The sequence below is a fragment of the Cyprinus carpio genome, chromosome A3 (assembly GCF_018340385.1).
Source record: "Cyprinus carpio isolate SPL01 chromosome A3, ASM1834038v1, whole genome shotgun sequence".
Taxonomy (NCBI): Eukaryota; Metazoa; Chordata; class Actinopteri; order Cypriniformes; family Cyprinidae; genus Cyprinus; species Cyprinus carpio.
In genome coordinates, this window is record NC_056574.1 from 26,147,986 (window position 1) to 26,162,162 (window position 14,177).

The 14,177-nt window shown below is 37.9% G+C and overlaps 1 protein-coding gene across 1 annotated transcript in view; it reads right to left on the bottom strand.

Moving 5' to 3' along the window:
* The window catches only part of LOC109051946 (inactive phospholipase C-like protein 2), a 53,817-nt gene that overhangs the window by 18,840 nt on the left and 20,800 nt on the right, over positions 1 to 14,177 (bottom strand). Inside the window, exon 2 of the mRNA XM_042726533.1 lies at positions 1,384 to 3,873. Coding sequence (XP_042582467.1) covers positions 1,384 to 3,873 — 2,490 coding nt within the window. The remainder of the gene's footprint in view (positions 1 to 1,383; positions 3,874 to 14,177) is intronic.

Genomic DNA, 14,177 nt, shown 5'->3' on the forward strand with positions numbered 1-14,177 from the left:
AACTAGAAATCAGTGGTTGAGTTGTATTTACAACACTGTTCCAGAACAGTTCAAACCAAATATTCAGATGTGTGCAACACATTTTACTGAGGATAAGGATGGTTTCCTGTAGGCTTTTATTTATTCACAAATAATGCTGACTCACAGCCTGTAAGTAAGTTTTCATATTTAAAGGATTTGCCACTGATGATTCAAATGCGAGTTTTTAGCAGTGTAGAGTAGCGCTTGTTGTTTGTCATTTCTCTGATCACAAATGCAGACATGGTTTTATGTTTACGTGGTGCGATGTATGTTAAGGTATGTTAAGGGGCGTAACATTTCCGTTACACGCTTAAGGTATTCCGCCAATCACAACGCACTGGATAGCTGGCCAGTCAGCGTACATCTCTCTTTTCAGAACGATGAGCTTTGTAAAATTCAATGCGTTTCAGAAGACGGGGCATAGAGGAGAAACAATAATGTACAGTATGTGGAAAATAATGTGCATTTTGAACCTTAAACCGCATAAACACATTTTATTACACCAAATACACAAAATAATGTTCTTTTTTAGCAATGTCACATGACCCCTTTATGGTTTGTGAGGAAAACGTTCCTTTATTTTTCTCCATATAATGGGCTTCAATGTTGGCCAACAGGTTGAAGGTCCAAATTGCAGTTTCAATGCAGCTTCAAAGGACTCTACACGATTATAAGAAAATTTTTATTCTGGAAGTGAACTAATCCTTTAACATTCTAGCATTTGAAAAAGATGCAGTCTCACTGAATTCTCTCATATGTAGAAGCACAAATTTTTTTTTAAAGATGTGAAAAAATCTTTAGAGAGGAATACTGGGTATCCGGTTTTAAAGGGTTTATTAATGAGCTCAACAACAAAAGCTTCCACTTGGTTTTTTCTTGTATCTTGTATTTTCTCTCTCTCTCTCACTTTTTACCTGTCCCTGACTACACAGGCAATTTTAAGTGTGTTTTCAATACTGTGTTGTCATAATCCTTGTTACATCCCCTTTACCTCCCTTGAACTGCCTGTAGGGCCAAGGCAGCTTGTAAAAACCGAAAATGGCAGCTGATGCCAGTCAAAAGGGAAGTAATTCATTGTAAGAACTTCATATGACATTGCAAGCAAATTTCACATTTCATACCAAATATTTTTTGTGCTTAGGCACAACATTTATTATATGGTTTATTTAAATGTGTAGAGGAAGGAACATTGCTCTCTAATGAGAAATTTTTTTTTGATAGTATCATCTAATGAACTACAAATATCACTACTACTTTCTATATCAGTGGTTGCTGTCAGTACAATTTCTCAAAAAATCAGTGCAAACAGACTCAAACAACAAAATCTGAAAAACACTGATCCTGAAAAGACAGAATTCATACCTGCACATTTTCCCGTAGGTCTGTTGCTTCCCGTAATGGCTGGGTTGATGCCCTGAAGAGCTCATCTACCACTCTGATCCCTGTGGTCTTAGTGGAGGTGTATTCCCTTGCTTTACGACCCTTTCTCACAGAGAGACCCCTCTTATGGGCCTTGCCCCCACCTCGCCGATTTGTAATGGCAACATGAACAAACAGCGTGGTGTTTGGCAAAAACTCCCCTGTAAGTGACTGCAGTGGTAAGTGACGGTATCCAGGAAGCAGGCACTCAAAAGGAATGGTGTACTGGCCAATAAATTCATCGCCAATGTAGTCATCATCAAGGACAACAAAACGCAAAGCAGCCAATTCAGGAAGGTTGATCTGGAACTCAAAGCTTTCATCAAAAATCGGATTGTCACCATTCTGAGAGACAGTTTTTGTGCGTTGTTCTGCACAGTCTGCAGGAATTCCGTGGATCTCCACGTAGATATATGGCTCTACCACGTCACCTTTAGCAGCTGAGCCTCGAGGCTTTGGTAGGTTTTGACCACTGATCACCTTGATGTGGAGAAGTTGGGCTGAGACTCCAGGAAGTGAGTCACGAGCATTGGCACTGAAATACGACACCTCCTCACGCATTATGGCTGGACGCAAGACATAGCCGCAGTTGCCATTTTGCCTAAACCAACCAAGATTCAAATCCATCATCAAACCTGGAGTCTGGTAATTCATGGCCACAATTTGGCAACCACACTTCCAGAAGTCCTGTGGATTCATGTTGCTAGCATCAATGCGCATGGGCGTAGGGTACACCCGTGACAAAAATCGCTTATTGTAGGAGACAAAGTCCTCAGGAAACTCATTGGCAAAGCGGTTGGCATCAACCTCGTTAAAGGAGCAAATCTCCCAATGCTTCTGTTCCCGTTTCGATGTCTCAAAGTCGTGGAACTGAACAGACTTGCATAGGGTGACTAGGTCAGAAAGTTCTTTGCAGAGTCGTAACCGTTTGCAGCCAATCCCATTGAGCTGGTCCTTATCGTCTCCACCCATCATTCTCCTAGACATCTCAAAACCTTCTTCTTCATCCGTGACTTCCCCTTCAGAGTCTTGTGAGCCTGAAGGCAGGCTCTTCCCTTTAATGAGTATCTTTCCCTTGAGTTTTTCAGGGGAGGGCAAGTAGTGATCCTCCATATTGGGAGGCTCAATGTGCAGTTTGTCCCCAAGGATCTTCTTCAGGTGTTGAGCCATGACCCTCTGCTGGGGAACACTGCAGTGTGTGACAAGACAGAGAATTAATGGATACTCTGAACTCTCAAAGGCATACTGGTTAATGACATCTAGAACTTTACAGAAGGCCAGTTGGGAGGCAACAGAGCTACGGACATAGACCACTGGCTCACAGTCAACGCCATCCCAGACTACAACCTCCAGGCTTCGACAACCCATGCGTAGAGCCCGAACATAGCTGCTGAGGTCTGATGAGCCCCAATAGTGATCTTCCAAAAGTGAGGCATTGTGGGAAGAGTTGATGTAGTAGTGTGAAAGGGGCTGTGTCATATCCTGACAAACATGCTTGTGCTGTGGGTCAAAAATATGGCACTCGGATGACAGGAGGTAGTGTGTGAAGCCATCTATGGACAAGTAGCCATTGTCACGTCCTTCAGTGGAGGGTTCGTATTTGCACACAATCTCCCGACACATTTCCTCTGTGACTCCCTCAACTCCCTGCTCCACCTCCACAAAGAGCATTAAGTCCTTGGAGTCCAGGTACACTTTGTTGCTGGAGAACTGCACCAGCAAGAAAAAGATCTCAGGACGTGTGCACAGTTCACAGTAGGCCTCTACAAATATGTCTAAATCAATCCCTTCACCATAGCAGTCCTTGGCCTTCTGTAGCTCTTTGAACTTCAGTTCAATACGAGACTCCCTCATGCCAGGATTGAGACCCTTGATGATTTGGGTGGCCCGGAACAGGTCAATGTGTCCTTTCCTTTCTGGATCAGCTAGCTCAAACATGGACCCAATCCAGGACGTTCTTACACTGGGTTGACTGGGTTCGACTACGCCCACCATGTGCCGCCCATATGAGACCAGGTACCGCAGTCCCATCACCCAGGTGCTAACCACATCTGCCGTGCTGGCAACCAAATCTAGGGACTCATAGTTGTCTCCATATATAATTGAGAATGCACACTCATCTGGGAACTGATCCGAGAGGCCGTTGCTGCGTAGGACGGGTGTTTTTTTCCCCAATCGAACTTCTTTTATGCTCTTGATCTCAAGCTTTGCCTTCTCTGAGTCTTTCTTCGATGGCTCCCAGCGGAGCCAGCGCATGTCAGGGTCCAACAGGAAGTAACGATTGTACATGCGAGAATTGGAGCGAACTTTCTTCATCTCACAGCCTTCCATCATGAAGGCCATGCAGGCAGCTGTGCTGTTCATCTTGCGGTCACTTGGCATGGAGCTAAATGAGACAGTCTTCTTCCTTGCCTGCCTCTGTTTTGAACCATCCTGCAGAAAGAGTACAAAGAAGACTGATAAGTATATCTGACACGGAAAATCAAAAAAGCAAACACATAGGATTTCTTATATAGGTTATCAAAGCTGTGGAACATGCTAGAATGCATATTTAAAAAAAAACACTAGCAATGCCTTAAATCTAAAGTACCCATTTTACTACAGGTCAGTATAATCTGTCACACAGCAATCAATATAGAACAGAAAGGAAAGAGCAGCCAAATGCAGATAAGTAACTTAAATCAAGCTTTTAACATATAACCTCTGATAACAACCAAAAAAACAATTACACCTCCGCACAAAAGAAAGAAATGCAAAGTGCAGTGATGTTTAAAAATCAATGATCAAAACGATTGTTCTCTTCAGCTTTAATAAAAATAAAGTTTCTTCATTGATGAGACACTACCAATCTCATACCAGCAAAAACAGCATGCATACACAGAAGATCAGTGATTATGAACATGTTCACTGCCAGAAGAAATGGTCATGGTATCAAAATAGATCTGATTACTTGATCTAAATATGAACTCCTGCTCTGGAGTCTTCCCAAGTCAAAGCACATGCAGGGAGAAATACCAGGGGAGTCTTCAGCTAGATCAAAACCATATCAAGCCTATATCACATCAACCCACCTCTGACAAAGAGGTCTGTTCTGACAGCTGAAATTCATGTACACTAGACACACATGAACGTATACTGTCAAATGACACATTTAAAGGCAGCATTAAATGAAAATGGGAGTGTTGTGGAATTAAGTGCATGTTTGTTAGTTCTAAGAACATATGCTGAATAGTTTTTCATCAGCAACTGATTTTACAATGCAACATCAGAATTTTTATTTTTATTTTTGCAAATGTGGGTCTGAATTGAATGAAAGATAAGACTGAACATACCAAAAATGGTAGCAAAAACAAATGATAACACAAAACTAGTGTAATACAGTTTACAAACCTAAGGAGCCAATTCCATTTAATGTATTAAAAACAGACAGCACCACCAAAATAGTGTCATTAATGAACAATGAATCTTTTGAACCAGTTCTTTTAATGAATAAAATCTGACTGACTGAACTCACTGAAAAAAGAAATATTTATTTTATTTCTAAAACAGATAGTCCTGTCCCAACTCCCACCATTGGTTAAACCAAACAGGCTTATAATGATTTGTGCTAGAGTAGAGACCTGATGAAATGAGCAAAAGAAACTCAGAAAATACAATGTCTGGTACCAGGCAACTTAGTTCAAAAGGTTGAGGGTTGTACCTGTATATCACTTCCTGGAAAATTCTGAGCTTATTTCAGCACTTGGATTATTTTGGCATCGCTGCACAGGAAGTCATTTCACCAAGCCATGTGGATGTTAGTGGGAGTGGATCCGTGAGGGTTGTCTGTGTGCATTAGCCTTGTTTTATAACACAGCTGTGTTTGCACTGAACTGCTGAAGGGTGTCTACATGCAGACTGCTCGTTAACAAGAATGGCAATGTCAGTGCATGTTTGAAAACGTCCCCATGTGATGAGGAGTAATTAATAGAAGAAGACTGAGAGGTTAAGGGTGAGAGTGCACCAAGCTGACAGAGAATGATTGTGCACTGACCTTTGTCATTTTTTAAAGGATAACAGAACATATATCTATAAAAATCCACATGACGCATGAGAAGGAGCACGAGTTTCATAGTGTCAGTGTGTCTGCTATAGGAATAAACAATTATCAAATAGTCTGTTCCACCTAATATGTGACTATAGGATAGAAAAAACAAATGAGATCTCTTAAAGGCCTTTATTGTTTCTCCTGGACAGCAATGACATTAAACAGAGAATTCTTAATCAGCATTGTCTCTTGCTGTCCAGTAAAAATTTGGAAATTCCTTAAAACAAGATAATTTAACTTGAGAAGCAAGGCTGTGCAGTATAAATATCAAATGTTAAAATCAGTGATAAATATAAGTAAACAGTTATTTTCATGCTGTAGCTCAAAATAAAAACAAACACATAGACATTTGCTGGGAAGGCTAATTGCTTCATTTGAAGAATAATGAACAGGTGAATATCAAGAAAGGAGCCTTTGCATGTAAAGATTTATATCTGTGTTTTTGATAAACACTTCAGTTGATTAAAAAACAGTTGCAAATGGTATTACTGTGATCACAGCAAAGCACACACAAAATGATAGAGTTCAAAGAGGTTAACTCTCATGTTACCATGAAGGACACTGAAAAAAGGATAAATCATGAAAGCATAAACGATTTTGACATCTACAGCTACACTTTGAAATTATACTGGAAATGTTGCAAACATGCACATACTGTACTGTCTAAACACAAATCAGAAGAGTTCATATAACTCTCAAACTTTATTAGAAATAAATAAATAAATAAAGGTACAGGACTGTCACTGGGGTGGCACCCTTTCAAAAATACTACTATGTATACTTTAGACACTAATATGTACTTTTACAGTATATACTAATATGTACCTTTAAGGTAATCATTTGTATCATTTAGGGGTAAATAAGGTACAAAGATGCACTTTTTAGCTTTTGCATGTTTGGCTACCACCCCAGTGGAAGCTTTGTATCTTTTTTTCTGAGAGTGTAGGAGCTGCTCAGACTGAAAAACATTAAAGACTATTGAAAATGTTCACATAAAAGTATCTAAACCAAGCAGCATACAGGTTGTGTGTGTGTTAATAGGAACAGGAGGGGTCTCTCTTGTGTTATCTGCTGTTCACTCGGCTCATGTTTTGGGGATTATCTTTATGTTTTTCCAGCTTGTGCACGGATCTGCTCCAGAGGGACCAATTAGAGTGCTGTTTGTGATACTGCATTGGTCATATCAGCTCAATCACATGTGTGTGTGAATTAATGTACGTGCATGGCACCCAGTCATGTGCTACATGTCTCAGTACCTGTAAATCACTTATGGTGTGAGTGAGTGTGTGATTCTTCTCTTACAGCTGCAATGCAGGTTGCAGTCAAGGTTTCTGCAGAGTTATAGGCATAGCATATTATTCATAATATAAATCCTTTAACAGGTTTCTGTCTCTCGACATTGTGTAAATCCACTCTCTTCTGTTTTCTGTTGTTAGATGCAGATGTTTCATTACGTTTTGTTTAGAAAGTCGATATGACTAGCACATACCTGTTTTTTTTTTTTTTACTCACAACATTCTGTGAAATTTTATTTTATATTGCCAATTAAATACACTTAATCATTCAGTTTAGCAGTGCTTTAATTAGTTGTGAATTCTGTAACTTTGGAATTAAGTTAACACAAATAAACAGCATCTGTTCTGAGTCAGTAATTACCTTCACAGAATATGTTCACAGAAACTTCTTAGAGATTATCAGACTGGCCCAATTTCAGCACAATACTTTTGAGTCTTCTGATTGGTCAGAAGGTCTGAACTCATTCAGTGTATGCATTATGATGGAATCATCCCTCAGGAGGCAAATGACTGGCCTGCTGTGTAAATGGATCTGAGCATGGTCTCAATGTGTGGGTGTGCTTTATAAACACTGTGTCACTTCTGAAAGCAAAGGCCCTAATGGTATGAGATTTGACTTGATATTTATATTGCATAATGTGTTCCATTATATACACTTACATTCATGCATCTAGCAGATGCTTTTATCCAAAACCGAGCAGTGCATTCAAGGTATACATTTTTATCAGTTAATGTCTTCCTGTTAATCAAACCCATGACCTTAGCATACCTAATGCCATTCTGTTTGAGCTAAAGGAACACTATACTAAAAAAAATAAAAATAATAATAAATAAAAATTGTCTTCTACCACCTACACTGTCTAAAAAGAAATCGGTGACATTAACGGTACTTTCTCTTTTTCACTTCCAAAAACCATCATTTTAACAGTATTTAAATCTAAAATTACATTAAATCAGGGTTCCCACACTTAACTTCAAATTCAAGGACATTTCAAGGACTTTCCAGGTCCAATACCCTCAAATTCAAGGACTTAATGTGGGGACACAAGTTTTTCTTTTAATGTTTTTGAAACAAGTATCTTCTGCTCATTAAGGCTGCAGTAACAGTAAAATTGATAAATATTATTTAAATTTATAATAAATGTTTTCTATGTGAATATCTGTTTTCTATGTGAACAACTGTAATTTATTGTTGTGATGTCAAAGCTGAATTTTCCTTATCATTACTCCAGTCTTCAGTGTCACATGATCCTTCAGAAATCTCTCTAATATGCTGATTTGCTGCTCTGTTATGATTATTGGTGCTCAATCATTAATAACAGTTCTTATTATTATCAATATGGAACACATTTTTTCTTTTTTATATTTTTTATATTTTTGTGTAAATCAAATTTGAATGTTAATATACTATGGTTTCCACAAAAAAAAAAAAAAAAAATAATAATAATAATAATAATAAAAAAATAAGCACAACTGTTTTCTATATTGATAATCAGTAATGTTTCCTGAGCAGTAAATCAGCATATTAGAATGATTTCACTGAAGACTGGAGTAATGACGCCGAAAATTCAGCTTTGAATCACAGGAATAAATTACATTTTAAAATGTATTCACATAAATAACTGTTATTATAAATTAATATAATATTCCACAATTTTCCTGTTTATTGTATTTTTGATCAAATAAATGTAGCTTTAGTAAGCATAAGAGACTTCTTTCTAAAACATTAAGCAATCTCTATGATCCCAAACTTTGACTAGTTATAGGCCTGTTTTAAATTAAAAAATCTGCATATTTGTGATATTAAATTGACTTCCAAGGTGTTTTTTTAACTAAAGAAAGGGCAATTCTTTCAATTTTTTTTCCTAATCTAATAAAAAACGTTCGCATTATCTTCCATAAATAACTGCATTTCATTAAGGAATTGACATTTACATTGCAAAATTACAAATGCATGAATAATGTTATGAGCTTAGTGTTTTAAATCATTTTTAATATGCAAATATGAAAAGTTGGAAAAAATGCAATGATACTTTAAAATATAAGAGTAAACCGCCAGTAGGTGGCGTCAAGTGATTGTGTTAATTAGTGAACATGTAAATCAATAGTTCAAGCGATTCATTCAGACGGCTGATTCATTTAACAATCCAGCAAATGCTGTCTTTAGGAATGGATCGCTGAATCATTGACTCAAATCATTAATTCAAAATTAATCAATCAGTAACAAAACACCGATGTGTGCTGCTCGGAGATTAGTGAATGATTATTACTCGATTGTTGAATGAATAAAATCAATGTCAAATCTGCAATCATGCTGATATTCGGGAATCAGCACTCTCTTGGTCGTCTCATGTTGCTTAACTAGGCTACATCATATGGTATAAATATAAAAACTCAATTTTTATGTTTGTTCTATGAGTTGTCTGTGCAGTTGCGCTCATTTGTTTTGATTTCTCCACGAGATTCTCTCACACACACACTCCTGCTGCGCGAGCTTCAACATGTGCGACCTTGCTACTGTGAATACATTATTCAATATCAATTGTCATTTGCGCCGAATGTAATAAAATCAGAATCATTCTCGCTGAAATTGCTCAATTGCACTACACAATTTCTTTCGGACTTTAAAAAATTAACATTCTCTTCTCTTAGTTTTACTCCAGTCTGCCGCGGTCCAAATATCTGGCGTTATGGCAATTTTATGCCAAATTTTGCACCGACCGAAGACAATTACCAAACTGTTGCGGGTTTATCACACCACTGGTAATATTTTTATTCAATACCATCTAAAAGATGTTCATTCCTTTAGAAATAAATGTAATGACTTGTAATGTTATTTAAGGCCCTAATTTTCACAAAATCCATTTAATGACTTGTAATGCTTTTTAATGCCCCGCGGAAACCCTGTGAAAAGAGCATAGGCTTATGTAACCAGAAGTTTTTAAATATACAGTATGAATACGCTTTTCAGTTTTTCTTGCATCATGGGTGTGCATCTTAACAAGCAAAGTAATTCAACATTAATTTCATGGTGTGTCTGAGAAACGTTGAGATACCATTGTAGTAATTTCGTGCATGTGTGAACGTCATGGCAATGTACAACACAAGGTACCTCACGCAGGAAACACTTAACGTAATGCGTAAATGCGCTTAACTAACGTAAATCAAGCAAGCTAGTATGCATAGGCCACGAAGTGTTGGCGAAATAACAGATTAGCGGACCAGAGGGAATAATATGGAGTTTTTTCTTGCACAAAATAAATTCAAACTCTTTCAAGGACCTGTATCTATGTATGTTTATTTTCAAAAACTTTCCAGGGCCTTGAAAAGTTTTTTTCAGATTCACAAACTTTCAAAGATTTCAAGGACCCGTGGGAACCCTGTTAAATGTAATTACAGATATTCACCGTATATAGTATGAAAACTTACTGATAACCAATTAACATCCCCAAACTAAAGAATTTATACAATCATTCACATACAAAAACAAAATCACTTAAATGCATGTAAAACATAGATTGACTGACTCTAAATTGTAATTGAGACAAACTCAAATTACTGAACGGCAAATCAATCTACTACAGAGACACGATAATTTTTTGTAATGGCATTTCGTAGTTGTTTGCCCAAAGAAATTAATTGTGTATTGTGTATTGTGTCTTTGTATGTGACTATGTTTGTGTCATGTTATCGTGTGTATGTTAAAAATGTACCAGAGCCAGTTTTAGCAAACTTGCTCTGCTAAAATTACAGACTGGGGAAATGAAACACAATCCCAGACTGCAGACCAACAGTCTGAGAGAAAGAAACAGAGTGTTAAGAGAGAGTAAAAGAGAACATGGTGGGGGTTACAGAGAAGGAATGGAACTGATGTGAAGCACTGAAAATGTTAATTTTATGCACTCCACCCAATCAAGAGTTCAATATATCACATAAAAAACTTCAATGGGAAACCAACCCAGAGCGGTACTTTTCAATGGGAAACCAGCTTAAACCTGCTAAGACCTGCTAAGAAGTTTTTCAGCAGTGAAAACACAAAAACTAAATTTATATTCTAAGATAGACAGATTGATCATTACTATCAGTATATTATATACTGTATATCAGCATTCTATTACCTGCTTAAGGTAGTGTAAGAGAGTTCACAGGTGAGTGACAACCTAGAGCCAGAGTCCAGAATGAGACAGGACTAACTCCATACATAAGACTAATATCCTGCAGAATGGCCCATTATCATTCTACAGGTCAGACGCTATTTAATTCCTCATATATCATCTCACCGCAGCTGACAGGCAGCAGACAAACCAATTCTGCAGTGATATGTGTGTGTATGAGTGCGCATATATAATTAGGAAACTCACATGTCCTCACCCCTTCCCATTGTTCTGTCTGTCAATTTTATTCAGAACTAGTCGATACTGATTTAAGTAATCAGTTTCACTCTTTTTTTAAAAGAGGATGCAGGGCTCAAATGCTCTTTTCCAGTGTGATTTAGATTTTTCTAGATTTTTTCAATATTTATAATGCTTTTTATAAAATGCAACTGTATGCAAACATGCCTTAATTACTGTTGAAACATGCACACACACATACACACACACACAATGAATTTGGGATAGCTGGTGGGTGAAATAATTGACAGCTATGGCTTACAGAGACTTGAGTAGAGTTAGATAGATAGATAGATAGATAGATAGATAGATAGATAGATAGATAGATAGATAGATAGATAGATAGATAGATAGATAGATAGATAGATAGATAGATAGATAGATAGATAGATAGATAGATAGATAGATAGATAGATAGATAGATTTTTCTCTGTGTTTATAAGAGTGGGAATCTTAAAGCATCCTTTTTTAGCACAGAAGACTTGGCTTGGTTCTGCTACATGAGGGGTTCCTCTGGCATGTGACGCGGGCCACCCCTGCAATGGCTTAACCCACGCACTGCTATAAATACATCTAGCACGGGTGCGCTGCTATAAAACTGCTCAGCCCACTGAGCACCTCTGAGCCTTTGGATCTCTATGTATGCTCCAACGGACCAGAACTTTAGGCCTCAAAGCATAAAAGACTTTTCCTTAGTCTTGCTGCCAAAATGCGACGGCTAGAGTATTCAGTTTCTTTTCCGTGCAGAGGAGGAAAGAGAATAAACCCACCTTGACTCTGATTTGACAGATGTACTATGTAAACTGTCACTGCACTCTGTTGTCTAGATTGTGCTGTGTGTGCTTGGCGTTTGATGTCGCTGTTCTTTTGTACCTGATGTTCCACAGAGTTTGGAAGTGCTGTTCTTGAAATCTGAACTGTTTCTGTAAGAGCATAACATTTCCAAAAGCCTAAGATGTAATCTTAAATTGGTTTATGCTAATCTGTTTCTCTATATAGACCTTCTTCCCTTCTTAATATTTAGTAAACTGGATCATGAAGAATCTTACACTCAAATCAGAACACACGTCTGAATGGAACATTGACTGCTTAAAAGAGATGTGTGTGTTAATTGTATTTAAACCGCTCAGCACCCACATACAGTAAAGGTGACCTGCAGATTACCCAGAATGCAGTACAGCCACATATCAAGGCCACCTACCCTGTGGAAGTAGGACACTGGATTGCCCTGCACGTACTTGCTACTTCCTTTGGGAGAAGAAGGAGTGGAGGCTCAAGAAGTACCTTTACAGGAGTGGAAACAACAACCGTTCTCATCTTGTTTCCCAAGGGGTTGACACAGGAGAACACACAGCGCAAAGTCTATCCGACCTAAATTCGGTTTCACAGTTTCCCTTACAACAGCATACTGTATGTGGGCAGAGCTGAAGGAGGACCTGGGTTAAAGGAATAGTTCACCCAAAACTTAAAATTGATTCACCCTTCAGGCAATCCAAGATGTAGATGAGTTAGTTTCTTCAATGAAAGAGATTTGGAGAAATTACATTGTTGGTAAGCATTAGATGACTTGCTCAGCAGTGGATCCTCTGCATTGAATGGGTGCCGTCAGAATCAGAGTCCAGACACAGTCCAGTCCATCAGTTAATGTCTTGTGTAGTGAAAAGCTGCATGATTGTAAGAAACAACTTTAAATCATCACTTTAGGCCAAAATACGAGTCCAATATTAATATTAACACTTCCTCTAGTGAAAAAGTCCATCCCCTGTTGTCCTCTCACGCCAAAATCCACAGACATATTTGTGTAAAACTGTTTTAGACTGTTTAGGCTTGGACTGTTTTCTTGATCTGTGCTTATTTCTCTGCTGATTTAGAAGAGATGACTGGAGAAGGCAGTATTATGAATAGAAGACTTGTATTTTTGCCAAAAGCAACGGTTTGAAGTTAAAAACATTCTAATTATGGATTCTTTTCTTACAAACACTGAGCTTTTCACTTCACAAGATGTTTTTATCAGCTGTCATTCTGACGGCACCCATTTACAGACGATCCATTGCTGAGCAAGTGATGCAATGCTAATTTTCTCCAAATCTGTTCTGATAAGGAAACAAACTCATCTTGAATTGCCCGAAGGTGAGTAATTTTTCCTTTTGTAGGAGAACTATTCCTTTAACACAAATTAATGATTCATGGATACCCTCAGCAGCATTCCCAGGGCTCGCAAAATTTCAAAATCCCTGGTAGGCCTTCGGGCAGGCACTCTTCAGATTTTGGTAGCTCGAAAATAAATTTAACAAGGCCAGATAAAAAAAATAAATAAATAAAATAAATAAATAAATAATGCTGTCGCATTGTGCTACCTACTGTTTCAATGGGAGGTAGCAAAATCTGACAGGGTAGCACAAATCGTCAGAACACCCGGCGTCGGACTAGCAATTTTGCGAGCCGTGATTCCGGAAACAGCATTCATGTGTGTATGCCTATGTACAACAAGTATAACCATCAGATTTAAACAGCTGCATTTTGAGCAAAATCATAATTTAAATGAACAGGTCCTTCACAATGAAGGCCTTTGTTTACAGAGTCAACAGCAGCAATTTTCCATCCATTCAATGAAACAAACAAAGACACACGCATACTTAACAATATGAAGCAGAGCAAACAACTCTCAGAGAATGGCAGATCCTAAAGTTCACAACAACACACTAAAGTGAAAATAAAAAAAACAGTACAAAGTATCCTCGCAGCCAGCTTTTTATAAACAGCTCACTTTTTCTTACCATAGTGCTCTGTATCACATAGCCAACACAAACATTGAAGCACAGTGTGACTTAAAAAAGTCAGCATGTGCTTTCTCATTCTCAAAACGAGACCTCACCCTGTGACGAACACAAAATACACTCAGACAGAAATAGAGATAGCAAAAAGAAATAAAAGTTTGTTACAAGAGCCAGATATAAACATGGA